The sequence below is a fragment of the Erythranthe guttata genome, chromosome 14, assembly GCF_056151865.1.
Source record: "Erythranthe guttata isolate IM_541 chromosome 14, IM_541, whole genome shotgun sequence".
Lineage (NCBI taxonomy): Eukaryota > Viridiplantae > Streptophyta > Magnoliopsida > Lamiales > Phrymaceae > Erythranthe > Erythranthe guttata.
The window spans coordinates 760,690-788,054 of record NC_142546.1 but is presented as its reverse complement, the minus strand read 5'-3'; the positions used below and the strand labels follow the sequence as shown (position 1 = coordinate 788,054).

General features: G+C 35.1%; 5 protein-coding genes and 2 non-coding genes across 14 annotated transcripts; 1 reads left to right on the top strand and 6 right to left on the bottom strand.

The window, feature by feature from the left end:
• Positions 1 to 557: 557 nt before the first annotated feature.
• LOC105961749 (putative cyclin-T1-1) lies at positions 558 to 5,789 on the bottom strand. Of its 7 annotated transcripts, none has more exons than XR_016029503.1 (9): positions 5,537 to 5,789; positions 4,635 to 5,307; positions 4,432 to 4,513; positions 4,181 to 4,315; positions 3,692 to 3,867; positions 1,726 to 3,500; positions 1,560 to 1,605; positions 1,322 to 1,467; positions 558 to 943 (listed from the first exon to the last, which is right to left on the bottom strand). XR_016029503.1 is itself a non-coding variant. In XM_012986006.2 (7 exons), exons 2-7 carry the CDS (start codon positions 5,288 to 5,290, stop codon positions 912 to 914), a joined length of 1,227 nt encoding a protein of 408 aa, XP_012841460.1. In that variant the 5' UTR covers positions 5,291 to 5,307; positions 5,537 to 5,789; the 3' UTR covers positions 558 to 911. The 7 variants fall into 7 exon arrangements, 1 of the variants encoding a protein (XP_012841460.1); XR_016029506.1 differs by having other exon boundaries at positions 1,726 to 3,482; XR_016029502.1 differs by having other exon boundaries at positions 1,560 to 3,500.
• A 4,115-nt stretch (positions 5,790 to 9,904) lies between these two features.
• LOC105962559 (uncharacterized) lies at positions 9,905 to 11,000 on the top strand. The gene has a single exon (XM_012986878.2). It carries the CDS (start codon positions 10,041 to 10,043, stop codon positions 10,836 to 10,838), a length of 798 nt encoding a protein of 265 aa, XP_012842332.1. The 5' UTR covers positions 9,905 to 10,040; the 3' UTR covers positions 10,839 to 11,000.
• An 850-nt stretch (positions 11,001 to 11,850) lies between these two features.
• LOC105961741 (Leucine-rich repeat (LRR) family protein) lies at positions 11,851 to 15,740 on the bottom strand. Its single transcript, XM_012985999.2, has 9 exons — positions 15,376 to 15,740; positions 14,085 to 14,637; positions 13,224 to 13,681; positions 13,005 to 13,140; positions 12,830 to 12,901; positions 12,677 to 12,745; positions 12,505 to 12,576; positions 12,344 to 12,415; positions 11,851 to 12,254 (listed from the first exon to the last, which is right to left on the bottom strand). The coding sequence occupies exons 1-9, from the start codon at positions 15,446 to 15,448 to the stop codon at positions 12,212 to 12,214; spliced, it is 1,548 nt and encodes a 515-aa protein (XP_012841453.2). The 5' UTR covers positions 15,449 to 15,740; the 3' UTR covers positions 11,851 to 12,211.
• Positions 14,498 to 19,653, bottom strand: LOC105961731 (methyltransferase C9orf114 protein). Of its 2 annotated transcripts, XM_088813283.1 has the most exons (10): positions 19,278 to 19,560; positions 18,952 to 18,999; positions 18,650 to 18,829; positions 18,494 to 18,560; positions 17,580 to 17,644; positions 17,397 to 17,475; positions 17,203 to 17,315; positions 16,960 to 17,109; positions 16,670 to 16,854; positions 14,498 to 14,637 (listed from the first exon to the last, which is right to left on the bottom strand). In XM_088813283.1, the coding sequence occupies exons 1-9, from the start codon at positions 19,500 to 19,502 to the stop codon at positions 16,708 to 16,710; spliced, it is 1,074 nt and encodes a 357-aa protein (XP_088669409.1). In that variant the 5' UTR covers positions 19,503 to 19,560; the 3' UTR covers positions 14,498 to 14,637; positions 16,670 to 16,707. The 2 variants fall into 2 exon arrangements, with proteins under 2 accessions (XP_088669409.1, XP_012841442.1); XM_012985988.2 differs by lacking the exon at positions 14,498 to 14,637 and having other exon boundaries at positions 16,419 to 16,854; positions 19,278 to 19,653.
• On the bottom strand, positions 17,890 to 17,951 carry LOC148764870 (small nucleolar RNA snoR101). Its single transcript, XR_016029973.1, has one exon. It is a non-coding gene; the product is annotated as a small nucleolar RNA snoR101 (small nucleolar RNA).
• Positions 18,123 to 18,186, bottom strand: LOC148764869 (small nucleolar RNA snoR101). Its single transcript, XR_016029975.1, has one exon. It is a non-coding gene; the product is annotated as a small nucleolar RNA snoR101 (small nucleolar RNA).
• Positions 19,654 to 20,187: 534 nt separating the features above from the next.
• On the bottom strand, positions 20,188 to 25,268 carry KAPP (kinase associated protein phosphatase). The gene is made up of 13 exons (XM_012985979.2): positions 24,929 to 25,268; positions 24,284 to 24,455; positions 24,011 to 24,202; positions 23,738 to 23,913; positions 23,500 to 23,658; positions 23,272 to 23,415; positions 23,130 to 23,191; positions 22,513 to 22,648; positions 21,791 to 21,885; positions 21,101 to 21,216; positions 20,878 to 21,007; positions 20,688 to 20,742; positions 20,188 to 20,596 (listed from the first exon to the last, which is right to left on the bottom strand). The coding sequence occupies exons 1-13, from the start codon at positions 25,118 to 25,120 to the stop codon at positions 20,444 to 20,446; spliced, it is 1,782 nt and encodes a 593-aa protein (XP_012841433.2). The 5' UTR covers positions 25,121 to 25,268; the 3' UTR covers positions 20,188 to 20,443.
• Positions 25,269 to 27,365: the final 2,097 nt, after the last annotated feature.

Below are 27,365 nucleotides of genomic sequence, written 5' to 3'. Positions count from 1 at the left end.
ACTATTACTTTTAGCTAGTGGTGAAGATAACATAGAGTTATAGGAAGTTATGGGGTGACATGGCTCCCCCAATATTTATTAAATCACCCAATATTCCAATACATTATCCCATTAGGATTTATAACTACGGTGGTGTTTGCAAATGATTATTTAAAAGCAGAAGTTAGTGATTGTGATTTAAGTTAGTTTTAAGTGCTTATTTCTAAAAGTTGGGGGTGTTTGCAAATATTTCGGAAAATGAACTAAAATTGAAAAAACAGGGTTAGGGGTGCTTTTAAAAAAATAGCTTAAAACAGATTATTTTAAGAGAAGCAAAAGCAAAAGTTGATTTTGCAAACACCTAAAAACAGATTATGAGCAAAAAAAACCGCATAATCACTTTCAAAAAGCATTTGCAAACACCACCTACATTTCAAGGGGGTGTGTAATTATCGATACCACAGGGACCTTAAAGTTATTTAAGCATACTTCAGGGGTGTGGATGTAATTTACCCTAAAATATAATTGTCTTGAATCATCTGTTCTAATTGTGTGTATAGATTTTGACTGGATGCAAATTTATATGTAAATCAATCAATAAAGGGATATACCATCCAATCTACGAACGTAGAAGCCGTTATATAATCTGCCGTAAATACAGAATCATATGATTCGTAGAAAACGAAAAATTACTAGCAAGCTCCCAAAGAAACAATAACGGAAGCGATATTTAAATCGGGACTCTATTGTCGACATTAAGTGGTATATAACATTTACACCTAGTATTTCTTGTAATCCATATTACTCTACAACATATCGAAGCTTCTTATTATTCCTTCGTAATAACTATTTTGTTTTAACTCCAAAAAGTTAGGAGCCCAACGGGCACCACTAACTTGATTGACTGCTTCCCGTTTACTCGACATGATATTCTATAATAGCTCCATCAATTGATGTGCAACATCTGCATCAAAAAGTCAAGATTATTGAATTTTCAAATATAAACAAGTATCACATATCCGAAGAAGATTGTGTAGAACTAGAGGATTTTTTAAGATTCTGCAAGTCGAATTTATTGTCCATTTATGGGCTGAAAACAAGGTTGCTTCCCGGTTCTTTCTTTTTCTTTTCGACGAGAAAAAAAGTGGGGAAAATGACTTCATCCAAATATAGTGCCATATTCATGTATCTTGAGGCCTCGTTTGGTTGGGGAGATTAATCAGAATTAACTAAATAATTGGACTTTGTTTGATGTTTGGTATCCCCAATAACTTGCCGGGTCGACCCGGAAATATTTATATGAATTACAATCGTATAACCGTCACAAGTATATGATGCTTACCTCTGAGTACGGAAGGTGGTGTATGGAACCCGTTCCAAACATTATGGCATGAAGGAAGATTCATGTTTAGAAATTTGGCAGCAAGGTATGCAGCTCCTGCAGCTATCTGGTGAGGCTTGAACTGAAGCCATAGTGAACTTCTAAGCCTGCAAAAAAAAGTAAAATTTAACTTAGAAAAAATGTGAGAGACGTACTCACTATCACGCCTCGATAAAGCAAACAGATAAACAAAACAAACCATTTGGGGCAACACCTAGAACCGAACTGACATGGTTCGATGCTGACTGCATGTTATTTGCCATAATCACAGAACCGTTATGCACAGAGGTTAAGATATGCTATGAAACAATCATCCTTACGTAAGAAATGACGATGAAAGAAAACCAACACGATTTTTCCCTTACCAACAAATAAAGGCAGCAACTGAGATGGAAAAATCGAAGATTTCTTCAGCAGAAGTACGTTGATTGAGTACTCTAATATAGACAATATATTACCAACACCATGTTGATTTATATGGGCATACAAGCAAGCTAAACCCTCGCCAAGCAAGGCTTGTTCTCCTCAAAATCTGACAAGAAAAAGCCTTGCGATATGCAAGAAAGTCTCCATGCCCTCGACTTATTGAAATAGATTCTCAAAGAACTCCCACCGTATGTTTCATCCGTAGATATATGATATATGTGACTTCGAAAACTAGTCTCAAGGATGACATACATAAATATCAAAATATTTGAATTTTCATGCAACTTTTAAAAAGAAAACTTTTTTCATCAACATGAAGGAATTGGAGTAACCAGAAAAATAGTACCGCACTACATCTTGGAATAGAAAAATAAGTATGAAAAATCACTTAGAACATGGACAATTAACCATTGGTGGATAAAATGGTTCCTGGCCTTCATCTAAAAACAACAGCCAACCCAATGGAAGTAAGATTCCTAAAAATCAACAAGGCATGATTGTTTTATGCTTCTTACAAGTCCCAATAGATGTATGTAAATGTGTGTCTCGGTGTGTGTGTGTGTGTGTGTGTGTTTGTGTGTGTGTGTGTGTGTGTGTGTGTATAAAATAAAACATGTAAATTACAACCCCATAAATACTAAGAAAGGAGACTTTTGAGTGTATTCCTGTACCTATGTTGGAAAACTATAGTCTTAAGACTATGCATTTATTCTTCTTTTCCCATTTTCATCTTTTGTTTTATCCAGCTATAATATCGAACTTTATATATGCATGTATTGTATGTACCACTACTAATACAAACCATGTAAATGCCTACAAAATTAAACCTTAGCCATCACAAGCAGCTCCTTCCAAAATGCATTAGAAGACTAAAAGTGGTTCTTCCCATCCCATCACTCTTTCAACAAGATGTCAAGAAAGAGAACTTGAATTATAAAGAGACTCCCGAATGATTATCCGGGACACATATTAACCTAGGCTCAAGTATAAGATCCATCATAGAAGAGCATGCAAAAAAAAAAATCACTTCCAGACAACTCAGTTAACTCTGCAAATTCAGTCAGTTATTGCTTTTTCTTTTTCCAGGAAGGTTAAGGACAGATATTTGTGACTGTGGATAAGCTTTTCAACAATACGTGAAAAAAGAATATTTACTTTCGGAAGCGTAGATAAGAAGGTCAACAGCGATGTACCCAAAGATCCAAGAAGTAAGATTAGAGTTATCGAGAATCAGAAGAAAATTTCAAAATTCAAGTTTTGAAGCTGAATTAAGTAGTAATAAGAAAGGTAAGGAAAAAAAATTGGGAGATTGTTTAGGGTGGTTTGGAAACAAGGATAACCTTAATCTGGGTGTGCAGGGAAGGTGGGAAATTTGAAGTGAAAAATCTGTAAGAGTCGAATGCAAATGTTTTTAGTAAGTGAGGGTAGTCAGCACAATCACAGTTGGGTGGGTCCCACATAAGAATTCCTACGTGAGCACAGATCAAGATTTCCGAATGCATAAAATTAGTTTCACTCATCCATGATCTATCTTCTATAGCCAATGAGCATGTCATTAAGGTGTCAGCATGGAAAAGGCATCCCACAAGCTATCTCTAGTTCAACTTCAGATGAAAAAACAAAACATTTGATGTACAGCAAATCAACCGCCAGCTATAAATATCATAAGGGTGAGCACGCTAATCCTCTACAGACCCTGCAATTATACGCCAATCTGAAACATCAACACACATGCCAGGATTGATTACAGATTAAAGGAGACAAAAAAATAGCACTACAAAGTGGCATGCACTTCAAGATGCAAAAGACTATAAACTTAATAACTCAGAAAACCAAAATCTGAAGCGCACATCGTCACCTCTAAAATCATCACTTTAATGTAAATGGTCAAAGTAGAGGACTTACCCTTCACTGACCAAGGTCAATGCCAGGTTCCCCAAATTAGATTGTGAAAACCCTATTTTTTCAAGCGTGGATGTCAGAGATTCGTACGGATGCTCCACATTTAGCTCAAAATTCAAGGTAGTTAAAATCAACTGTTCGGCCTCCATTATCCGTTCACGGTATTGCCCGAACCAATCCTGTGCAAACAAAATGAATCATAAAGCACATGCAGCATGATAAGTAATAGCTCTAATTAACATTCAGATAATACAGAAGAATGCAACTAGAAATATGTATGCCCATACACAGAAGAAATCATTCAAAGTGCACTAAACAGAGCATATAAAAAGTGATTTTTAAAGAAAAGAAAGAAAAAAAAAAAACATATATCGCAAAAATGTGCTTGTGCTCGACTTTGATAATTGTGATGCATTATTGGACTCTCTTAACAAGCAGTAAGACAAGCATATGTGGAGCGCAGAGAAAATGAGAAGAGTGAGGAATACTAACAATTGGGAGTATATACGAGAGAACGTGGAACTGCTGCCCATGGAAAATTTCACACGACAATCTTAGTACATCATCAAGAGGGCGTGATGTCTCCTCGGACTTTGAGGTAAGGAAAAGCGCAGCAGTAGCTATTAACTGCATCAGTAAACATTTCAGCTTATTAGATTTTGTCTTCAGGAAGCACAAAATTTCAACAATTGATTTAAAAGACGGAAATCACAGAATGTATTGGTTATAGAACGCAAACTTACAAATCTATCGTGGGAGGCATGAGAACGGCGAACAAAGAAACGATGGCACAGAACCATGGCAGTTCCGATAGTGGTTTGTGGCCTGCAAACAAATTCAAAACTTAACATATAAAAATAACAACTCTTATAAAAAAAAAAGATATAGTACAATAATTCTCCATCTCCAACTTCACTTAAATATTCCTCGAGACAAAATATCTTACAGGTCAAGCCGGAGTCCAAGGTTCTGAAGGAAGCCACAGTACGAGTACCGCAAACACGTCTCTTGCAGCACATCGATGCCATCTTTCCTCGAAGGAGAGCATCGCTCTATCTCATCTCTCGACATAAACAAGACTTCATCTTCATCCTCAAACTTCGAGCGATCCCGTTTGGAGCTAGTAGTTGCAGCATAAGGACTGACATCATCAGAGCCGGTTGCAGCAAAAACAGCCGAACTGTTGCCACGTGCTAAAGGGGCATTAGCATTGAAGGATTGAATTTGAGGAGGTGCATATTGCCTCAATTCAGCATGATTTTCAAGACCATTTCTGCATGCGAGTTGTGGTTGTTGATAGGGTCTCCACGTGCTGTCATAAGACAAATCCGAGACCTTTCTCCTTTTCGAAGGAGGCACGACACCTGGATAAACACGGTCGTAATTGTGTCCGTCCAGCATCAAGTTTCGAGACAGGTCACTGGAGAAACCGTGATTGTTTATACCGAAATCTAAATTGTAGGGGTGGCTGTCGTAATTCCAGCTGGAGTTTATAGCAGCGGCTGTTGCTCTCAGGCCTGCACTACTGTTTCTACCATAAGATGACTTCCCATCACTGTGAAAATGACCATCTCGCGGCCTATAAGTCTGTGCGAGAGACATAATTGCTGTCTGATAACCTGGAAATTGATTTTTTTTTTTTTTGCAAGAATCAGATACACAGAATAAAAGCTACAAAATTACACTCCCAAAAACAATAAATTGTATGATGCGCATACGAAATCAAATTCAATCGCCACAAGAAAAGCTATTCCAGTTGCATACAAATGACAAAAGAGAAAAGCTTCAAATGATAGAATCTGTATTCAACAGGTAAATCAATTAACGAAAAACAAAAACAAATTGTACCTCAACAAAAGGGCGTAGATTCGAGATCAAGGATCTGAGATACAGTGGCCCGTGAATTTGGGTGATGAACGACGAATTGTTGATGATTTAATTTGTGATTAGGGTTAGGGGAAAAGGAAAAGAGGGGAATAAAGAGAGAGAGATTATTCTTTCTACAGTTTGGAGTAAAAAACAATATTGGAATAGAATTGGATTTTTTTTTTTTTTTTTTTTTTTTGGAAAACATAATATTCCCATAATTTGAACTGGATTCGAAGATAGTACAAGATGTTGGGAATATTTGACCATAGGTTAAAAAAATTGACGGGAAAATTACATTTCCCCCCCTCAAGTTTGTAATAATTACACATTTGGTCCTCCATGTTCACCAAAAAATATATTTGGTCCCTCATGTTCAATGATTCAACTTTTTTTGTTATTTCTGTCGATTTACCGCTAGTCCGCCACTTAAGGCAGTGACGTGCGCATGCTTGATTCCGTTAGACTAACTGAAAATTGACGGAATCGACTAACAATATTGATTGTATGAAATATTAGGGACCAAATGTGTTTTTTTTTTTTGTGAATATAAGGGACTAAATGTGAAATCAGTGCAAACTTAGATTAAACGGTGTTTAGGTCAAAGGTCTGAAAACTAACGGCGAGAGCCACATTGAATCAATTTTTCAAGTACATGGGGCAAATCGATGCAATCGAGAGTATATGAGGGTAAAGTGATATCGAGCCAAAGTACAAGGGGGAAAGTGGAATTTACCCCAAAATAAATGGGCTTAAAAATTAGGACTGTACATCTGGCTCTTTTGCCCAAATGGGCCTGCCTATTTTCCATTCAAATTCTGGGCTCAAAAGAATATCAGTCTCAGAAATTCAAGAAAAACATTAACCATAAAATCAAATAAATAAATAAATAAATAAATAAATACACCAATATATCTCAATTTCATACATTATATTATATATTTTCCCCCTTCCTTTAATGGGAAAGTTGTTACCAAATAGTAAATACTATATATAGTTGTGGAAAATTAATTAAATTGGAAATAGTACACCTGCACTATTCAATATTGAACTCTTATGTACTCCAGACAGCTAACCCAATTACTAGAAGCAGTTATATATATATATATATATGTGCGCTATTAATTTCACTATTCCGAGAAAAGGACTACTCGGTTATTTCTATGCTTCACCTGGTGGATTTTTACCGGTGATCTACATGCACCAATGTGGGTGTGTGCGTGTTTGTGTGTATACGAATGGCGCGTATTTCACCGGGTGTCGAGAAAAAAGTTGAACATTCATTAATAACTATAATAATTACCAAACTGGTCCCGGCCCCCATTTTTTTTCACTGGTTTGGTTGTCTGATCCTAATTAACTATTTTGCTGCTATTTATCTTTCTGCTCTCTTATTTCAAATTTGTATCTATGTATCTATATATGTGTGTGTGTGTTTGTGTGTGTGAGTGTGTGTGTGTAGTAGCTCTTTATTTTGTGACAAATCTGTCAGAGATTTGAAGCTTCTTTCTGCATAATGTTCAGCATTTATATATATATATATATATATATATATATATATATATATATATATATTGAAATAATGGAACTTAGCTTCCTTTAATTAATCCAAGTTGAATCTAACTAGGGCAATTGGCAATGTATATTAATCAATAAAAAAACTCGGCTAACAATTTTAAACGACACTTATTTTTACTTAGATTTTAACTGTCGTATACTCGTATTGATCTTGAACAACTCGAGCTTCAACGTTAACAATTTTAAACGACACTTAATTATATTTTACTTACATTTAAGTACTGTCGCCGTATGCTCGTATTGATCTTGAACGAACTTTTAAATATACTGAAATAATTGGCACATTCACAACCAATGTATTTTCTTGATTTAATTCACTTTTTCTTAATTATTGTTATAATCATAACGGCTAATACACTTAATGAAAGGTCAAAGATTTTTATATATATAAATACATAAATATATAAATATAATCTAGGCTGTCCTAAAAAAATAATATGCCACAACATATTTATATATCATTAAAAAGATTTACCCAATGTTGGGTTAGCTGTCTGGAGTACATAAGAGTTCTCTAAATCTTAATGCAAGATTTTCGACAACACGAAATGACAATAATGCCCCTTCCATGAGGGGTTAATGAAACCATATGTGCAGTTGATGAGTTATTCTTCGAAGGGCAGCGATGTAATTTGACAGCCTACGTGTTTTTCTTGATTTTGCAACTCCTCTCACATGGGATGTAATTAGTTTCATGTGATGATCACATGCTCTCTATCACTTCTCCCATGTTATTATCATCTCTGTTAATTATTATTAGTGTTAATTACATTAATTAATTAATTAATTAATGACTAACATCTCTCCTCTCTCTCTAATCTTTGTCTAATTATTCAACACTCTTAATGAAGTGTTCTTTTTAAATTTCAACACAAATTAAAAAGTTTAAAAGCAATATGTTTAATTAATTTCGGGTGAATTGCGTTTTGCAACCGAAAAACGACACTAAAAATGCGACATTTTACATAAAATTACGGGCTTAATTAGCGGGTAATTATTAATTAAATAAATTAATTATATATTCTCCATGATAATCCATGCAGTATCATGCAACACAACTCAAATCCCATCTTAAACATCATTAGTTCAGACAGCTACGTACAGCTCCATCATTAATTAAGGACGACGTGCATTATATACTATTATATAGGTTTAATTTGTCTATAGTTATCCTAATTAATTTATTGTTAATTCAATTAATTAGGGTGTGGCCACCTATCTAATTATATTAATTTCTTTGACTTGGAAAAAAAATTATTACATGGTCTTAATCACTTTATTGTCGTGCACGTTTTTATCTTAATGAATCTATTTTCACGCTTTTCAAAAAAAAAAAAAAATATATATATATATATATATATATATATATATATATATATATATATATATATGTTACTCCATGGATTTATTGAGGATGTAAACGAGTCGAGCTTGAGCCAAGCTTCACTGTTTTGGTTAGCTCGAGCTCGAGCCAGTGTCATTTTGTGTCTTTTTATTTATTTATTTAATATTATTATAATTTTATTATTAGAAATTATAATGAAAAAAATTCAAAATTAAAAAAAGATCTCTAATTTATTTTTTTAGTTGATTTATGAATTTGCTATTTATTTTGTATTAATTATATTTAAAATAAAAATTAAAAAATAAATTAGATTAAAACTTAAAAAAAAAAAAATCGTGAACCTGCTCGCGATCTCCCAAACAACTAAAAATAAGTCCGGACTTGATTAGTTAGAAAACTCGAGCTCGAGCTTGTGTGTAGCCAGCTCAACTCATTTACACTCGTGGAATAGACTAGCCATTAATAATTGAACCAAGTTGAACATTTGAACCAGCTCAAATTGTCTACACTTTACATAATTTATGGTATTAATTAGTTGATATTAATTTGTTTACTACTACTACTACTAGCCTAAGTGTTAGACTCCTTTTATTCAAACTAGACTTAAATTAAAATTCAAACAAAAAAACTTTGGTCAAATTCAATTAAATTTGAACATCATTATTACATAAGGAAATAGGGGTTGCATTGCAACTTTAAGCCATGGCCGTAAATTAATTTCTTTTTTGCAGCTACATAAATATAATTAAATTACTCAAAAAAAATTAAAATTTTAAATCAAAGGAATTATTTTGTCGTTTAGCTGGGGGAAGAGGTTGTCCACGTGGTGTCCCCTAACTCCGTCAACAACCTTAGCTAACTTTGTTTCAACTTAACCAGACCACACTCTGTTTTTTTATTCTCACCGTCCATACTCCATAGTACATTTACTACATTATACACCCACATGATTAATAATTATAAATTATAAATAATAAAATAATTAAGGGTAAATTGAGAAAACTCATGAACTTAGGTTAAATAATGAAAAACACCACACCTATTCATAATTACCAAAAGCCTCCTAAAGTTTGTTTCCGTCTTACATCAACCCCTTACAGTATGACTTTTCACGGATTTTGTTTTGTTCCATGGAATAGGCTTTACACAATTTCAGATATTTTCGTTTATTTGCCACCTGTTTAACAGAAGGTATAATAGATTGTACACAATTTTGTGTTAAAAACTCGATCAACAGTTAATCAGATGAGGATTTTGGTTATTACGTATAGATGGGGGCATTTTTTCGTTATTTAGCCTAATTTCATGGAGGGTTTCGTAATTTACCCAAATATTAAAAATTAGAAATTAAAAAAATAGATAAATAAAAACTAATATAATTAAGAAAAAATAAAAATATCCATAATCAAAGAGTGAAAAAGAGAAGCATCTTCTTCCCTTCACTCCTCTTTATAAACTCATGCACACATGTCATAAAACACACAGTACACACACCAACAAATTAAACCCCTCACACACATGTCCTAAAAACACACACACTATACACCACCACCACCGCCGCAAATGGTCTCACAAGAAGCCCTCGAATCAACATGCGGCGGCGCCGCCACCGCCGAGCCCACAATCTCCGGCCCCCGCATTTCCTTCTCCACCGAGTTCCTCGACGAGAACGACTTCATCTCCATATGCCCCAACCGCCACCCACCGGAGAAGAAGCCGGAAAACCGCACCACCGCCGCCAGAAACGGCCCAGAGTTCGAGTTCCTCTCCGGCAACTCCGCATCCAACATGACCACCGCCGACGAGCTCTTCAGCGAGGGCAAAATGCTTCCCTTCTGGCAAACCCACCACCAGTACTCCGAAACAACACTCAACAAGTTAAAAACAGACACCACCACCAACATCGCCGCCGGCCAAGCGGCCGCCACCGCCGGCGCCGCCGCCGAACAGGACAGAAGAATAAGCTGGTTTCTGGACGACGACCCATCGCCGAGGCCACCAAAATGCACAGTGCTATGGAAGGAGCTTTTGAGGCTGAGAAAACAACGTCCGTCAACTCTATCTCCTTCTTCTTCGTCTTCTTCGTCTTCTTCCGGAAGATCCGCCATAGCTGATAATATTCCGACAGCAGCAGATGAACAGAGGAAAATAAAAGGGGTGGCGGCAAATATAAATAATAATAATAAAGTTGCGAGTAGCAGCAGCAGATCAACGGTGAAGAAAGGGCTGGAGAGAACAAGATCGGGGAGTAATAGTATAAGAATAAGGCCGGTGGTAAATGTACCCATTTGCACACAGGTTAAAAGCTCCTCTTTGCCTCCACTTTTCCCCATTAGATCAAGAACTAAATTACTGAGTTGACTCAGTGATTCATATTGTAGAAAATGCTGTTTTTTATTTGGTTTTTTTTTTGATTAATTTGTTTGTATTAATGATTTCATGTTTTTCTTTTAAATGGTGTTTATTGATTAGGGTTTTTTGTTATTACAATTTGGGTAAAAAAAATCTGATGAATTGCATGTAGATGGTGTTGTTGGTTTTTTTTTTTTTTTGCTTGCCTATAATTAATTAATTAATTAGTAATCAGATGATTCTTGATATATGATTAGGATGCATGATCCAGAAAATATGGAAGACCTTCTCAATGTTTGGGCATAAACACAAAAAAAGATTCTTGCTTTAATTATTGATCATCTTAAAGTTATCAACTTATCATTAACTTTGGCTAAATTACGGTCACTCTGAAAGTAAGATCAAATTACGAAAATACCCCTTATATTTGGGTAATTACAACCACTCCTTCACTGTGGATCTTCTTAACTACGAAAAAAAACCCTTCTCAAGGAGATTCGGGTTTGAGATTCATAGGATCGTGCAACGGGCTAATACTCGTCGCTTTAATATATTCGTTAATTTTATGGAACCCTTCAACCAGAAAAGTTATCAAGGAATTTGAACCTCCCTTTATCGACAATGAAACAAATCTACGTGGTTTAATATATGGATTTGGGTACGACTAGTCATCCACCGACGAGTACTACAAGGTTGTCTGCATTGAAAACCGGTCACATCCCTACAAGACACATATGCATAGTTTCAAGACCGGTTCTTGGAAGAAAATCGAGAATTTCAACAAGGGTCATCTGCGAAACTGCAGTCGCCCGCCCAAGTTTGCGAATGGAAGTTTACATTGGTTGGCTGGAGAAGAGGGCAAGTACGTAATTATCTCTCTTCATTATTAATAATGATCGTACGTTACTAAATTTCGAAAATTTTGGGGGGCTATCTTAGTTTGAACGGTACCAAGATGTCTACGTTGGATATATATATATATTGAATCATCAAGAAGATACAAGAAAATTCAGACAGGAAATTTACAGGAAAACTGTAGCACTAATCGACATCTGATCTATAGTAAATGTATCCTTAATACATGATATACAACCCTAAATATAATAATATACAAACTAAATAAAAAATAAAAAATAAAAAATAAAAAATAAAAAATAATATTGCCACAAATTTGTCTGTTAAGAGGTGCAGAATGAACACTTCCATTGATACAAAAAATAAGATTAAAACAATATATATAATTGCTTTTATAATAATTCAATCGCTGATCTCGACAAAAAAATAAAATAAAAATGTGTTTGAGCGAAACGAACCGTACGATGCCTTGGATACTTGAGCAAAATTCTTTTCGTAATATCTCGTATGAAGATGGAAGAATGATCTTATGAAGGTGGTGGTGTCAAAAATGGATTTCCAGGAGTATATCTAATAGAAAAAAAAAAGTCGATCAATTTTAAGAAAAAAAAAGTCGACTGTAAGAAAAATGAACACTAAGTTCGAAAGACGAAAGTTACCTTAGTGTCAATCCAGGTTTCGAGATAAGGTTGCTCGGGATTGGACCCGTTAGATTGTTGTTCTGTAAGAAGCTGACCACATAAAAACAAATATTAAAATCATTAAAACGAAAAATAAATAAAATTGAAAAAATTCAAAAGCCGATGAGATTCGAACTTACAGCTCGCGTAAATATTGTAAGTTCCCCAGAGATGGAGGAATTGTTCCACCTAGATGATTGTCTTCCAAATGCCTGAAATCGAAAGTGGAGCATATTAAGCAAAAAAAAAAAATAAAAAAAAAAAGATGTTACGATAATTTCGGAAAGACGAATAATAGATATCATCACTCACAGAATCTCCAATCCCTTCAATGGACTAAAGTCCGGGATCGTTCCGTGCAAGCTGTTGTTTCCAAGGAAGCTGTCGACAAAAATAAAGAAAAATCGATCAACGAAAGAAACATTTATCTTAAAAAAAAAAGATTGTGTAATATAATTCGCTCACATGCTAGTCAGTGCTGTCATTCTGGTAATAAGATGTGAAATCGATCCCGACAGACCCATGCTCGTCAAATTCCTGTCCCGAAATAAAAAAAAACGAGTTAGATAATGTTTTGTAGTTTAGAGCAAACAAAATAAATAAAAAATAGAAAAAATTTATTTAGAAAGATCCAACTTACAAAGATACCACACGAATTCGCCTTCCTTCAAGACAAGTAACTCCCGTCCACGGATATTGACTCGGTAAACACGGATCACCGTGCCAATCAGCCGGAGGGTTCCGGAAACTGCTTCTCAACTCCATCATAGCAATTACTGCAAGGAAAAATAAATAAATAAACAAATAATAGAGTCGCACACCGATAACAGAGAATTATATATAGGAGCAGAAACCGTACCATCACGCGGAAGAGTTTTCGCTCCGGCAGGAAGAACTTGAAAAACCTCGCCAGCATTAATCAGTGGGCCCATAGTCGAACCAGGAGCAGGAGTCAAGGTTAAATTCGTAATTCCGTCAAGTGGCCACCGGCTGGCAAACACAACGACGCCAGCTGGCGCCACGACCAAGTTGTTGTAATAAGGAACACCGTTTATGCTAATGTCCAATGTTCTCGGGCTCACCGTTTGATCGTCCGCAAAGTAGAGATATATAGAATAATTATATTGGGGGGTAACGGGGCCCGCGGGCCAAAGTAGTGTCAGGGGCTCGGCGAGCCCTTTTGACAGACGTGTCTGAAAAACTTTTGCGGGCGGAAGGTTCCAGATACCCGAGACAGCTAGGTTTCTTGAACTTGATTGGGGGAATGCGTCTAATCCAAATGGCTCCCAATATCGATTGAATTGATCATCTGGAAATCTGGATTGAGTAAAAAACGATATGCCTAGTGAGTAATCGTACGTTTGATGAAACTGAAATGATAAATGCCGTTTCAAATTTTACGGGAATTGTAATCCAAGATTTTGTATGCATGACATTCTCATCCAACACCCGATTTAGCTGACTCAAGTTGGATTAGAAAACGAACTCAAAGGACTACAAATTTAATGCTATGAGTTTTGCCAAATTTGGACTTAAAAAGGGTTGAAATCACATTTGAAGGTGGCTCGTTATTTTTAAAATTATGAACGGTAACAATAAAATTGGAACGACATTTAATTTAGCATCTCCGTTGATCATATCCAAAAAAAAAAAAAAAAGAAAACTGATTGAGTCAATCGACACGGAACTTAGTAAAGTAAAAAGAGGGCAAAAGACTCACCCTATGACTGGTCCATCATATCCGAAGCTGTTTCTTGACACCAAACTGAAAGCAAAAGATTTAAAATCGGTGGAATTGTACAACTGATCCCACAAAGGCACAACCTCTAAAGCAGAAATAAACGGGTCTGAATCGGTGTACACATTTGCAGCCAAACACACACTCAAATTCTTCCCCGTAGGCATAAAAACACCTTCGTAATAACTCAAATCCCCAATGGCGTATTCATCAGTTGTGTTCACCACACTCCAAAATGTCCCATCAACTATTTGATCAAAAACAGGGGGGTTACCATTTCCATTTACTCCACCGTAGTAATATGTGGTCCTGACCAAATGTTTCATCGTACGGCGTTCATTGACGGGAATTTCGTAGCAGAACTTCTTGAATAGGTTGTCCTGGAGAGGAAATGTACGGACAGTGGCAAGGGTTGGGACAAGTCCTTGTCTTGCAATATTCTTGGAAGTCCCTGTGGATATGTAGCCTGTGTCTGGAACCCATTGCAGACCGTTTAACGAGAGCCCATCATTACTTCCGCAATCGATAAATACACCTGCCAAAAAAATCACAGAATCAGCAAAAAGGAAAACCCCGAAAAACTAAAAGAAAACACCAAAGACTTGATTTTTAATGGTCAAAATGCAAGCACAGATCAAAATTTCACAAGAATTCAATTGGGTTGTCTTTAAAGTTCACCAAAAAAAAAATAACAAGCAAGAACCCCCAAAGAAAACACCAAAGACTTGATTTTTAATGGTGAAAACGCAAGCCCACGTCATAATTTCCCAAGAATTCGGTTGAGCTATACTCAAAATCAACCAAAAACGACAAATGAAATAACAAGCAAAACCCCCCAAAGAAAACACCAAAGACTTGATTTTTAATGGTGAAATGCAAGCCCACATCATAGTTTCCCAAGAATTTGGTCGAGCTATACTCAAAATCAACCAAAAACGACAAATGAAATAACAAGCAAAAACCCCCAAAGAAAACACAAAAGACTTGATTTTTAATGGTGAAAATGCAAGCCCACATCATAATTTCCCAAGAATTCGATTTGGCTGTCCTCAGAATCTACAAAAAAAAATAAAATAAAAAAAAAGAATAGCAAACCCTAAAACCCCAAAAGAAAACACCAAAGACTTGATTTTTAATTGTAAAAAAGGCAAGCCCAGATCAAATGTTGCCAAGAATTCGATTGGGCTGTCCTCAAAATCAACGAGAAATGACAAAGAAAAGAACCCCAGACAAATAAAAAAAAAAGAAGAAGAAGGAATTGGTTTTAGTTTACCTCTGGAGGATTGAGAAAAGGAAACAGGCAGCTGGAAGAGGAAGAGCAGGAAGAGGAAAGGGGTGAACATCATCGTCACGGTTGATTAATGCTGCTAAGAAAGATGGACATGGAAGAGAGAGAAGATCGAGTCTTTAGAGAGAGAAATAGACATTAAAAAAGAAACAAAAAAGAATTTGAATGGAGTTGATAAGAGAGAGAGAGAGAGAGAGAGAGAGAGGTTGAATGGGTCAGGTATAAGGGTGAATTGTGCAAGAAAGAGATGAAGTTGGTGAAGAGAAAAGAATATAAAAGAATGGCAGAGAGAGAGAGAGAGAGATACTTTGTTTATTAACGCGGGAAACAAAACCAATTATACCGTACCCGGTCAGAGCAGCAGGCGAGATTGTTTTTCAACTGTTTTGCATTATATAATTAATAATTAATAATAAATTAAAAGTATGGACTTTCATTATGGTTTGATTACTGATTACAATTAATGAAATGAATTTAATGCATCTTCTTATCATTATTTGAATAAATCTTATATTAAATATGTATAATGTTTAATAAATTGTTAGTTTCTTTAGGACAACGGCGGTGATGCTGTTGGCTAAGCTGGTTCAGGGGTTCAGTTGGGCGGTGCCGCCGAGGGTTGACTTGGCTCAGGCGGAGAGAGATTTGCTGATGTCTAAGCCGTTGATATTTATATACTAGTATATATATATATGTCACTTGTCCAAAATTTGTCATGTTGTACCAATAATAATAAATTAATGGATAAATTACACCCAAACCCCTGATTTAAGATCAATTTACAAAACACCCATCTATAACCCTCCAACTACCTATTTTCTTATGAAAAAAGCCTCCTTTTATTGGTAAGTTTGACACTGTAAAATTGAACATGTAGGACAATACATAGTTTAGGGATGTTTTCACAATTTAACATTACCTTAGGGGTTGGCCGTAATTTGACCAAACTTTAATAATGTCACAATTTTTATTTTATTTTATTATACTTTCTTTTCATTCTTGTAAAACAATAATCATTATACTTTCGATTTATTATTAAAATTGTCAATAACAATCTGATTAACAATAATCATACATCTCAATTAATAGTATTATTGGTCAAAACCATTATTTTTCTATTTAGTAACTACCTAACAATAGTTATTACCAAATGGATTCATAACATAGCGAAAACCATCAAAATTTAGAAAGCACATACAACAATTTTCTTTCGTAAAATTTTGCCTCGTCAAGATCGACTAGCTTCAGAATTTTGGGAGGAAAAAAGAACCGAGCATACCTATTCGAAGATGTCCGATTCTCAGCCAAGTTCAAAAACTACTGATATCTCTTCGACACACGACTAATTGGCTCTTGAAAATACTGGAGAGAAATGAAGATTGCTTCCTCCGTTCGAATAGTTCTACTTCCTTGATTAGGACACGTGTTTAGATATGAGTCAAACATGTCCCTCACATTTTTCCCCTGCAATTACACAACATTCTTGAATTTTTTAGTGTTCGCCTAAATTTTCGCCGACTTTTTTTTAAGATCAAAAGTTTATTAGAGGGGTTTTTAAATGAAAAATACCTTCAAATTATCATCCTCTTCGACACACTCCTCCAATCCCGCAAGTCCGCCAAAAGCAATTAAAAGATGCCTGAATGATGGTAGAGAAAGCTCTGAAGAAGTAATAACTAAGCCATGTTCGGAGGTACCTATTCGATGATCATATCCTCCCTGTCAAATGAAATAATTAAAAAAAAAAGGTGAGTGAAAAAAAAAAAGAAAGAACAATGAAAATTTTATTAAACGTAAAATTATGTTATTGACCTTGTATGGGCATTTATTGAATACTGAACTAATGTTGGGAGCGTATCGCACTTTATACCCCCAGTACATTCCATCTTCTCTAGGCCGAGAAGAAGGGACGATTTTCCTTGGACCTGCAACATTCTGGATTTTATTAGGGACAATTTAGACTTTTCATGCTTTTGTGATGTGGCTAATAAAAGAGGGCTACTCACCTGCATCTAGACTACGGTTCGTTCCCATCTCTACTGTTACTCTTGTTCCAGGTTCAATTACTTCGTCGATCATTACATTCTGCATACGAAGGCCTTTAAAAATCAGTTTTAAAGTAAAGAAAATAAAATTATGAGGCGATAAATGAAATAAAGAAAATGGACATAGACAAGAAAAGATGATACCTTGGTAAGGCCTACATCAACAGCGGTCCCCACAGAACCTCGATCTTGCTTTTCCCGTGTGATGCCTACAAGGAAGATATCAATGGATTAATTACACCCAGATAAAGGAGATTTCTCTTTTTCACACTACATTTCACAAGATTATATACATACAGAAAGAGTAACAAATTACTTCATAATATATTAACCACTCAATGTTCAGCGAAACTAAGCAAGAAGGAAATTCAGTGAAAATAATGTAGATGAGAAAAACAAAATCTAGGTCTGAAATCAAAAACTAACTATATTGCTTGGGATGGGAAAAGTCAAGGGCATCAGCAAAATATATTATCGACATCAACTTACCTGAAGTTCAGCGATCAAGTGTAAGCCATCATATGCCCAGACTTTATCCAATTTTCAAGAAAAAGACTAATAAAATGTGTATAAATTTAAAAATAGGTTCATAAACACTTTCTACCCAGGCAAAACACGAGAATGACATACAACTATCTAGTGTGCATATCCAATACCCAAACAACTTATATAGGGTGCAAAGTAATGAGCATCAGGAATTCAAATTTGTCAACAGGAACTTACCTGAAAATTCAGCGATCAAGTGTATGCCATCATTTGCACAGACTTTGCACCATACATATGAACTATTTGGATTTAGATAGATGGTTTACCTACATAATAACTAAAAGAGGTTGGAGACTAAAACTTAGTTTGACCATATTGCAAATATATCCAACGAAATAAATCATAAAAAAGAATCTAAAGCACACGATTATATATCGAAAAAAATACCGACATATATATACACGATTAATGCATGACCAAAACACAAAATATTTGAATAGTCAAAGCACATGAAACACTGTTTCTCAAACTAATGCATAGTAAATAACTAGAATGGGTTTTAGGAATGTTACCTTCTCTGTACAAACCCCATTCATGTTTACGCAAATGATGCGGGGCATCAAGGGGTGGTAAAAGACCCTGCAGAAATGCAAAAAAGGGTTTTGAAAAACCGTTCCAAAACTGAAACTATTCTCTGCAAAAACGCTGATGTAATAACTGATACTCACCACAAATCTTAAACTATTGTGTCTTGGGAACAGATTCTTTCTGAGATACTGCGGCGTCTCAAGATAACTCAAAATTCTCATAAGGAAAGCAGCACCACTCTCATTCTCGCCCGAATCATTATCCATTATTTCGGTTGTGGCGTCCTCCTCCGATGAACTCTTGTTATCAAATACAACAATCTAATCAACAAAAGCAAGAAAATATGTTCTCAGTTTCTCTTTAACACTGACATGATTATTTTTGCATCATCTGATTTTCCGACAGATAAATACGATCGTATCAAAACCTAACAGAGACTGACCTCATCAATTCGGAAGATTGTGCAAGCACGCGCAACTTGACCAGCCAACTGTAAATAAATCAAAAAAATGAACACAAAATTAAACCAAAACGGCATAATATTCGTTCGTTAATTACTCCGTAACACAGTGAACATAGAAATGCTATAAACACATACTTCCAGAAACAAATCCATAAAAAAATGTATTAATTAACTAATTCAAAACTCCAACATAATTCCCAAATAGTTAAATCAACAAAAACTCAACGAGCGAGTACAAACTCCACCAGCGATAAACTCAAACAAAACAAAAAATGTAATCGCAAATCAAAGACAAAAAATCTTACGCGGGTAGCGAGTTCAAGGGACTGAGCATTGTCGATAATGGAGCCAGGAATAGCAACGGTGATGGTGGGTATTTCAGCTGACAGTGAAACGACGTCATTTTCAAGTTCCTTAACTTTGTCTTTGTTTTTCCTCTTCTTTTTTGGATGCTTTTCGTGAGATTCAGAATCGCCATTTCCGATTGCTGCATCGCTTTGCTCTGCTTCCCTCTTCTCCTTCTTCCCCATTTATCTCTCCGGTTTTAGCAGTCAATTTGTATTGAGGTGTCGATTAGGGTTTTCATTTTCCAAAGGGTTTATAACATAGGGGTTTTAATCAGGCGGTTGTACTGTGTGCTTCTCTTGTGGTACGATGCGCATTGTATTTTCTGTTTCATTTATTTTCTCATTAGAAAGGAAGCCTTAATATATTTACAGTTAATGCCATTAATGCCATGGTATTTATTAATATTATGTTTGATTTATATTTGACAATGAATGAATATAATATAAGTTACTTTTAATTTAATACAATGATACTTTTCAATTCTCTTTGGTTGAATAACTAGTTTAGGAGGTATATCATAGAACAAATGTATATAAAAAAATTACACTAGACACTCAATTAACATGTGAAGTGTGATATTACAATAAAGGGGCAAATTATAGACACCACCAAACTAAGATCAAATTACAAAAATAATTATAATCATCCCCTCAATTATGTCTTATCTTACACGTACACCTTTACGGTGTCATATTTACCTATTGAATTAGAGATTTTTTCGTAAACCAATAGATAGTTGAAAAGGGTGGTTGTAATTACCCAAATAAGACGTGGCCGTAATTTGCCCTACAATATAACATCAAATTAATTCAAAAATTCCATATCAAAAAATCTAATAAAAGAATACTTAAAAATAAGAGCAGGCAATTTCTTTGGAAGTTGATATTCTCATATAATTGCTATTTCTCTTCAAGAATTATAACTGGGGTTTATGATGCCAAGTCAGTATAAAAAAGACTAGCAATATATATGTACAAAATAATCCAAATTAAACTCAGTGCAAGAACAGCAGCAAAAGAGATCCATCCACATGCACAGAGCTTAAAATGGTAAGAAGAAGAAGAAAAAAAAAAAAGAATAATTAATTATTATAAATTAAGACTCTTCGAAAATTGTTCTGAGATCAAGTTTTACACGAACGGATTCGGCTGGTGCTAAAGTCCAAGAAAATAATAGAGGTATTGTCCTTTGTACGAAGTGTTCTTGCTTCACTCAACAAAAAATTAGCTATTTTTTCCGCTGAATTCTCCTCGTCTGCTGCGTTTCTCTCCATTGTCTGTAAGAGGAAGATTTAATAATGTTCGATTGAAAAACTGAAGGCACTGTTCGAAAATTAAAGTATCGGGAGAAAAAAGAGATAGAAATACCTGATGCACTAGCTGAACTGCTTTCTTGATGCTAATAACATCCCAAAAGCCATCACTACACCAAAACAAACACAATTTAATAACTAAGACGAACGGAGTTTAGACTCGAGAAATTCTCCAGAAAAGAAAACTGGAGAAAATAAATGAATTTATGCGTTTATCAAATAAAGAGTGAGTCGTGCATATTAACCTAGCAATTAGAGCAAAAGCATTGCTTGATTGGTCTATATGTGCAACTTCACTTATAAATGGTTCTGAACTGAATCGAATATCCTGCTCCTTAAGATACTTGTCTCCAAGCATCCTGGCGAGGTTTATACCTGAATGGAAGCACGGAAATTTATATTCAAATACAAATACAAAAAAAAAATAATAAACAAATAAATAAATGATAAAATCTGTAATCTTATCACCGCATATTCGAGTTTCCCCGTCTCTCAGAGGCGTTCCTAATGCTTGAATACGGAGCCTTTCAGAATAACTGGCAATCCTATGGTCTTCTGTCATCTTTATCTGCTTTCCCTCAATACTGCCAGAACAAAGGTCGAATCGGGTAAGAGCAAACGAAATTATTGATTACAAGAGTAAAAGAATCCATTATCTCAGACTTCTTTTATATTGTGCCTCTAATTCAAACTTTCAAAGGATCTCTTTCCTAGGGGCAACAAAGCACCAATAGCTAATTTATAAGTATTTATAATGCTTGAGGAGCAATCTGCAATTGAATGCTTACGAAGTTGATCTCTCATTCAACACATGATATACGGATTCACATGGTTTCTCACTAAAATTGATCAGGTGTGAGCTAAAATAAAGAAATCTCTATCAAGTTAAGCATATTGAAATATTATGACAAGCAACTAATTATACCTACCAGCTATCCAAAAATGGCATTTTACTGTGTTCTGAAACGAAAACCAAATAATAGTATTACCATCGTATGGCAGTTAGTCATCCAAAAAAATAAATATATAAGGAGAGTCCAGTCAGCTATAGTTTTCTGTGTATATAAATAACATATGGTACAGTAAATAGTCTGGAAAACTGATACGATATTCAGCAAATTCCCAATAAATGTAAGCATAATAAATATCATCACCTACTTTACAACACAAGCTGAGTCTCCAACATTTGCACATTGCGCACAGAAATTTTCATGGCCATCAACCCAAACCAGAAGCACCGTAGCAGTACAACCCTGAAAGATTATTAATATTACAGCAAAATCTACATCCTTAAGTATCAAAGGAGATGCATTAGTAAACTAAAGAACCTAATTGCAGTTCTATTTTCAGTACAGCAAACTAATGAACTTAACGTAAGTGATGAAAGCATATTGATAACCATGCTAATCAAAAGGAAAACCATGAAAGAACATGTGACCAGAATATAGATTTGCGCAACAACTTATCAACTACTTTCAGATTGAGGGAATAAGTATCTTCTATACAATATGTTTAAATGGCAACTAAACCTAACTTTGTCAGTTATTGACACCCCTCTTTGGTTCATTATATAGTTAAAAGTTACTTATAATTTAGTAGTCATCCATGCGTGATGCTATTCCAGGAAAGGGAAAGGGGGAAAAGAACAAATTAACATTTTATACAGTTCCTATTCCTTTCTTTTAATAGCTGAGACTGAACAAAAAAGATTACAAGTAAATACAACATGACATTTTTCCACAATAAGATCAGAAAAAAATCCTACGATGGCTCAGCTCGAGGGTATTTATGAAGTAAATATAATATAAATTCAAATCAAGCTTCTTGAGGGCCTGCACATAAGTGATAACAGAACAAATATAGAAATGTTGAGTAGAAACCTCGTAGTAGTGATTAATACGTGCTTCTGTTTCATGAAATGCTTCTCTAAGGACATCAGAAGCGTCACACTGAGATAAAACCTTCTCCCTTCTAAATGAATCAGACAAGATGCCAGTAATTACTTCAGGCATTATTCTGGGGTAGAAGACAAAACAAGAGTAAGTATAACATAAGAATGTCTGAACACTCTGGAATTATTCACGAATATAAAGAGGTTTAAACTTTCAAGTTAAAATGCCATAATCTAAGTTGGTATCGAGGGACCAGAAAATTCTTTCCATACAGCTATTTGACGCCAAACTGTAGATATTTAATAGCAGCAATTTTCATTTACAAGTGTAATACACGATTTCCAAAAAGCAGTACATAAAAAAACTAGGTCATGTTTCCTTAGTGATGGCAATCATTTCCCTATGGATAAATTGGGTTTACATACATTTAATATAACTGTTGCAGACAATGATCTTCCTATAGATTAAAAAAAAAAAAAAAAAAAAAAACATGTTGATTGTTTAGAAAACAAGTCTAGAAAGGCCTCTTATGTCAGGAGCTTTATATTACAATTGTTACACACAATAAAGAAGAGGAGTTCAAGTCAAAGAAGGGTAACACTAACTTGCTAACACATGTGGCTGCATCTGCTCCTCCATGTCCGTCGCATATGCCAAACAATCCAAACTGCAACAGGGGAATTCAAAAATATAACAGACATATAGAGTCTGTACATAAATCTCTAATATGAGGTTTAACTCCAAAACCTGATCCATTCCAGGAAGAGGCCACTTGTAATAGCAGACATCTTCCATGGGCAACTTCTTCCCTCCTCGACGCAGTGCCATGGCATCTGATGCTGTACCTATCCCAAAAGGTGTCTTGCATTCTGTTTGAGCTGTAATATTGACCTGCCGCAACAAATAAATGGCAGAATAAATAAACATTTACGTAAACCACCGCATTACAAGTCCACAAAGCTGTAACATTATTACCAAAATCTTTGAACTTGTGCCTAAAGTTATTAGGTCTCCGCTCGAGAGCTCAACTGGATTACTCCAATGTCTGCTTCCAGATTGAGGAATATGGACTGTTTGGGAGTTCAAAATTGTACCATTCAAGCTACCCATGTCAACCAGCTCCCACTTTAATTTCTACAAAAACATGAAGTCAATTATATATAATCATAAACATACGAATATATTAGATAATGGATCAAGGTGGTAAGCTTACATTTACATTCCAATTTATTGTTGCATGTTTGCCAGAGACCTCAGAGTCTTTTAGTATTAAATCACCGGGCGATACTCTCCCCATAGTTACAGGAAGTTTGGATGTATCAGTTGACTGTACAGAATACTGAAGCCCGCGAGAAGGACCAGAAATTACATCCAGCATGAGAATACTTCCTGCACTTCTAAGAGAACAACATGATCACATGTTTTATATATTCTACTAACAATAGCTACAACTTAGGAATTCGAGCAACCAGCAGAAGAATATTACCTCTGTTTGTACTATAAGTGGGAATAAAGTCTTTGAAAGTGTCTTTATCTGCACTATATCTTGTCTTATAATTAACATCTTCTCGTTTCTCATGTTTCCTCTGTTCAGCAAACTGGTTTGGTCCAATTGGACGCTTAAGCGTCTGACCGAAATCCTCAGAAGTATTTGAAATATCGAGAATAAAACTATCACCTGAAATACGTAACGACTAAGTTTTTTTTCCCCTACACTCTGATAAAATTAGATTCATAGAAAACAATAAGCATCTATTACTGTGTGTCAACTGGGAGGATGCAGACAAATGCCTTTGTTTGGGTGGAACTGCACCAGAATGTGTCGAACTAAAACCAGCCTGCTCAGTGGGGTTACTTGATATCGACTCATTGTTCTGGCTTTCAAGAATACCCAAATCTCCCGAAATAAGAGGCCTCTCGATGTCATCAACCTGTATTGAAAATGTTAAAGTGTGCAGAAACATGACGAATAGGATCTTTAAAGAGCGTAAAATTCAAATGTTTCACAAGAGAAGGTATCGAGATCATCACCCTGTTCTATAACCCTCCGAAAACATACAAATTCATTGCAATCCATATCTAAGACAAAAGGTTTGACTAAAAAATTGGATAATTTATTACATCTAAACTTCACATTAATCAGGTAAAAGGACAAGGTTTACTAAAACAAGTCAGAATAAGCTAATTTAATCTCAACCTCAGACAATCAATAAGATGGCAATGAAGAAGAAAAATCAACTCAAAACAAAAAAAAGGCACTCACGAATCATCTCTGACTAATAAATTAAACACTAATTCGAAAGGGCAGCTCATCAAACGTCAACAACAATCATTACGAAACATGATAATAAAAATAAAATTAGGGCACCAAAATCGAATTCCCGAAGAGAACATAAAATCAAACCTTGATCGAGGCGGGAGGACGCCGGCGGGCGGCGGCGGCGGTGGTGGATAGGAAGCGGCGCCATGGTTTGAACTTGCAAGCGATGAGGATGAGGACCAGGATGAGCAGCAGCATAAGAATCACAGCGGCGATAGCCAACAACGATGACGATGTCAAAATGCTGCTGCTGAAAACGCGCATCGCCTTCTCCATCGGATTGTTACTGCTACGATTTTCTCTCACTAGAACCGATGAGAGAGAAAACTACCCCATTTTTTTATTTAATTTAATTTTTATTTTGTTTTATTTTTAGATTGCAACCAACCATACCAACCAACAATACTGTGCGTGTGTAGGCTCTGCGAGAAGGCCGCTTTGAAATGGTCGCTTTTTTTATTTTCTCATTTGCCCCCCTAAATCTTATTTGTTCTTTCAGTTCAACCCCTAAATCTTTCTAGGCCCAGGACCGTCATAAATTTGGCTTCTTTTTTTTTTGATAAATATCACAAATTAGGCTTAATTGTTCACAATTTGGGCATTTATTATTTTATTTAATATTTTGTTAATTTTCCCTATTTATAATTTTGTTTTTATTCATCTAGCCACATCATATTATCTCCAACTAACATTTTTTTTCCCCGTGCGATGCACGTGATATTATTTAAAAATTGAAAAGAAATAATCAATTTAATACATAATAAGAAAATATAGTACATAGTAACATTTAATAATATAGTATTATGCATATTATATATAATATTAATTTTTTAAAATATTGCGGATTAAGATTTATAATTCAAATATATAGATTAAGATTTAATAAATCGAATTTTTATCTTTATATCTTAAGATTTGAAATATATTGATGAAAAATATGAGATCGATAATTATTGAAAATTATAGTAAAAAAATAGTAGAAAAAAATATTAAAAATAAATAATTACATAAACACCATTAGGGATTTTTAAGGTTGTCCAATCTTTCTTTCTTTTATATATAAAATAAGATTTATTATATTAATATATTTTAGGGCAAATTGCAATTCGCCCCCTTAAAAATGTCATTTTTGCATTTTCCCCCATCAAAATGCAAAAACAAGACTATAGCCCTCCGAAATATACAACTCGGTGCATTTTGCCCCAAATATGTATTTCCAATCTAATTCTCGTCAGGTTTGAGTAAATTGGAAGGATGATTTCGTCCTTTAAGGCCATACATGTCATTTGACCTTTTCCAACCCCATATTACCGTGATTATGAAGAACAATGAACAAATTTTATCGAACTTGGAAGAGAATTTTGTCCAATTTGCAAGAGAATTTTATCGATTTGGAAGATTTTTTTGTTAATTTGGGAACCTTAAGTAACTATGAAAGGGGGGTTTTAAAACAGAAAAAGTAAAATGACATATATATACCCATAAACCAGCGAGAATTATACTGGAAATACACATTAGGGGAAAGTACACAGAGTTGTATTTATATGGGGGGGAAGTTAAAATAATGTTTTATTGAGGGGGAAAAGTGCAATTTTGGCTATATTTTAATAAATTAAATTTCAGCTTAATTAAATATAGAGTAAAAAGCAGTTTGCCCCCTAAACTATGGGCCGATTTGCACTTTACCCCCCAAACAAAAAAAATTTGCACGTTTTTACCTGAACTCGTTAATTCGTTACACGGTGCCCCCTGAACTCAATTTTCCGGCAAATTTGACCGGAAAGTTAAAACATGTGCCTTGCACGTGACATTTGCAGGGGTATCTTCGTACATTCACTTATCAACAGGAGATGCCCTTACATGCTTATATTAAATATTAATAAATTAATCCTCAACCAAGCTCTTACCTTTTTTTAAAAAAAAATTGAAACCCTAAAACTCGGTTAAATCATCCAACTCAGTAATTTCTAGAAACGAAACTAACACCCACACAAATATCACAAGACGAAATACTCAGAGAAACCAATCATCTGCAGGAAACGGGCAAATCCACAACTAAAACCACAAAAAATGCAAATCTCGATTCCGATTATTCAACCCTGGAGCAGAAGCGAACAAGAATCTCTGGCAAATCAACCAATTTTTTTGGCGACGGATCATATGAAATTCAAAATCAAACACAAAAAGAAAATGAAAATAAAAAACCAGAATTGAGGAAGAAATAGGAACGGGTGGAGCTATATTAGGATATTATCAGAGCTAGTGTTTGGAGATGGGTAGATTTTTCAACCCCACAAGCGCCTTAAATTCCAAAACACCAGTCCGATCTTTTGATTTCTTGAGATAGTCCATTTCTCCGCCATTGATGTCCATTGTTGCCTCTACGTTTTCAGGGAGTTCGTCGAGTTTCGGGAGTGGGATTTTGACGAAAATAATGGAGGAAGCGAAAAGCTTCTGTTTTTTACTATGGCAGGCTGCGCTTCTGTTCTTTGACAGCCGCCATTGATGGGTTTCGAAGAAA

What these genes read in the sequence shown, in the direction of transcription:
- LOC105961749 (XM_012986006.2), bottom strand. Translation starts at nt 5,290, where the DNA reads ATGTCTCTCGCACAGACTTATAGGCCGCGAGATGGTCATTTTCACAGT. An exon ending in CTTGGACTCCGGCTTGACCT is followed by an intron (nt 4,514 to 4,634) that starts GTAAGATATTTT and finishes ATTTGTTTGCAG; the next exon opens with GCCACAAACCACTATCGGAA. An exon ending in ACCACCTTCCGTACTCAGAG is followed by an intron (nt 944 to 1,321) that starts GTAAGCATCATA and finishes TTTTTGATGCAG; the next exon opens with ATGTTGCACATCAATTGATG.
- LOC105962559 (XM_012986878.2), top strand. Translation starts at nt 10,041, where the DNA reads ATGGTCTCACAAGAAGCCCTCGAATCAACATGCGGCGGCGCCGCCACC.
- LOC105961741 (XM_012985999.2), bottom strand. Translation starts at nt 15,448, where the DNA reads ATGATGTTCACCCCTTTCCTCTTCCTGCTCTTCCTCTTCCAGCTGCCT. An exon ending in GAAAACTCTTCCGCGTGATG is followed by an intron (nt 13,141 to 13,223) that starts GTACGGTTTCTG and finishes TTTTCCTTGCAG; the next exon opens with TAATTGCTATGATGGAGTTG. An exon ending in AAACCTGGATTGACACTAAG is followed by an intron (nt 12,255 to 12,343) that starts GTAACTTTCGTC and finishes TTTTTCTATTAG; the next exon opens with ATATACTCCTGGAAATCCAT.
- LOC105961731 (XM_012985988.2), bottom strand. Translation starts at nt 19,502, where the DNA reads ATGGGGAAGAAGGAGAAGAGGGAAGCAGAGCAAAGCGATGCAGCAATC. An exon ending in ACAATAGTTTAAGATTTGTG is followed by an intron (nt 18,561 to 18,649) that starts GTGAGTATCAGT and finishes GCATTTCTGCAG; the next exon opens with GGTCTTTTACCACCCCTTGA. An exon ending in TTGATGTAGGCCTTACCAAG is followed by an intron (nt 17,476 to 17,579) that starts GTATCATCTTTT and finishes CTTCGTATGCAG; the next exon opens with AATGTAATGATCGACGAAGT.
- KAPP (XM_012985979.2), bottom strand. Translation starts at nt 25,120, where the DNA reads ATGGAGAAGGCGATGCGCGTTTTCAGCAGCAGCATTTTGACATCGTCA. An exon ending in ATCCTCCCAGTTGACACACA is followed by an intron (nt 24,203 to 24,283) that starts GTAATAGATGCT and finishes TACGTATTTCAG; the next exon opens with GTGATAGTTTTATTCTCGAT. An exon ending in CACTTATAGTACAAACAGAG is followed by an intron (nt 23,914 to 24,010) that starts GTAATATTCTTC and finishes TTAGAAGTGCAG; the next exon opens with GAAGTATTCTCATGCTGGAT.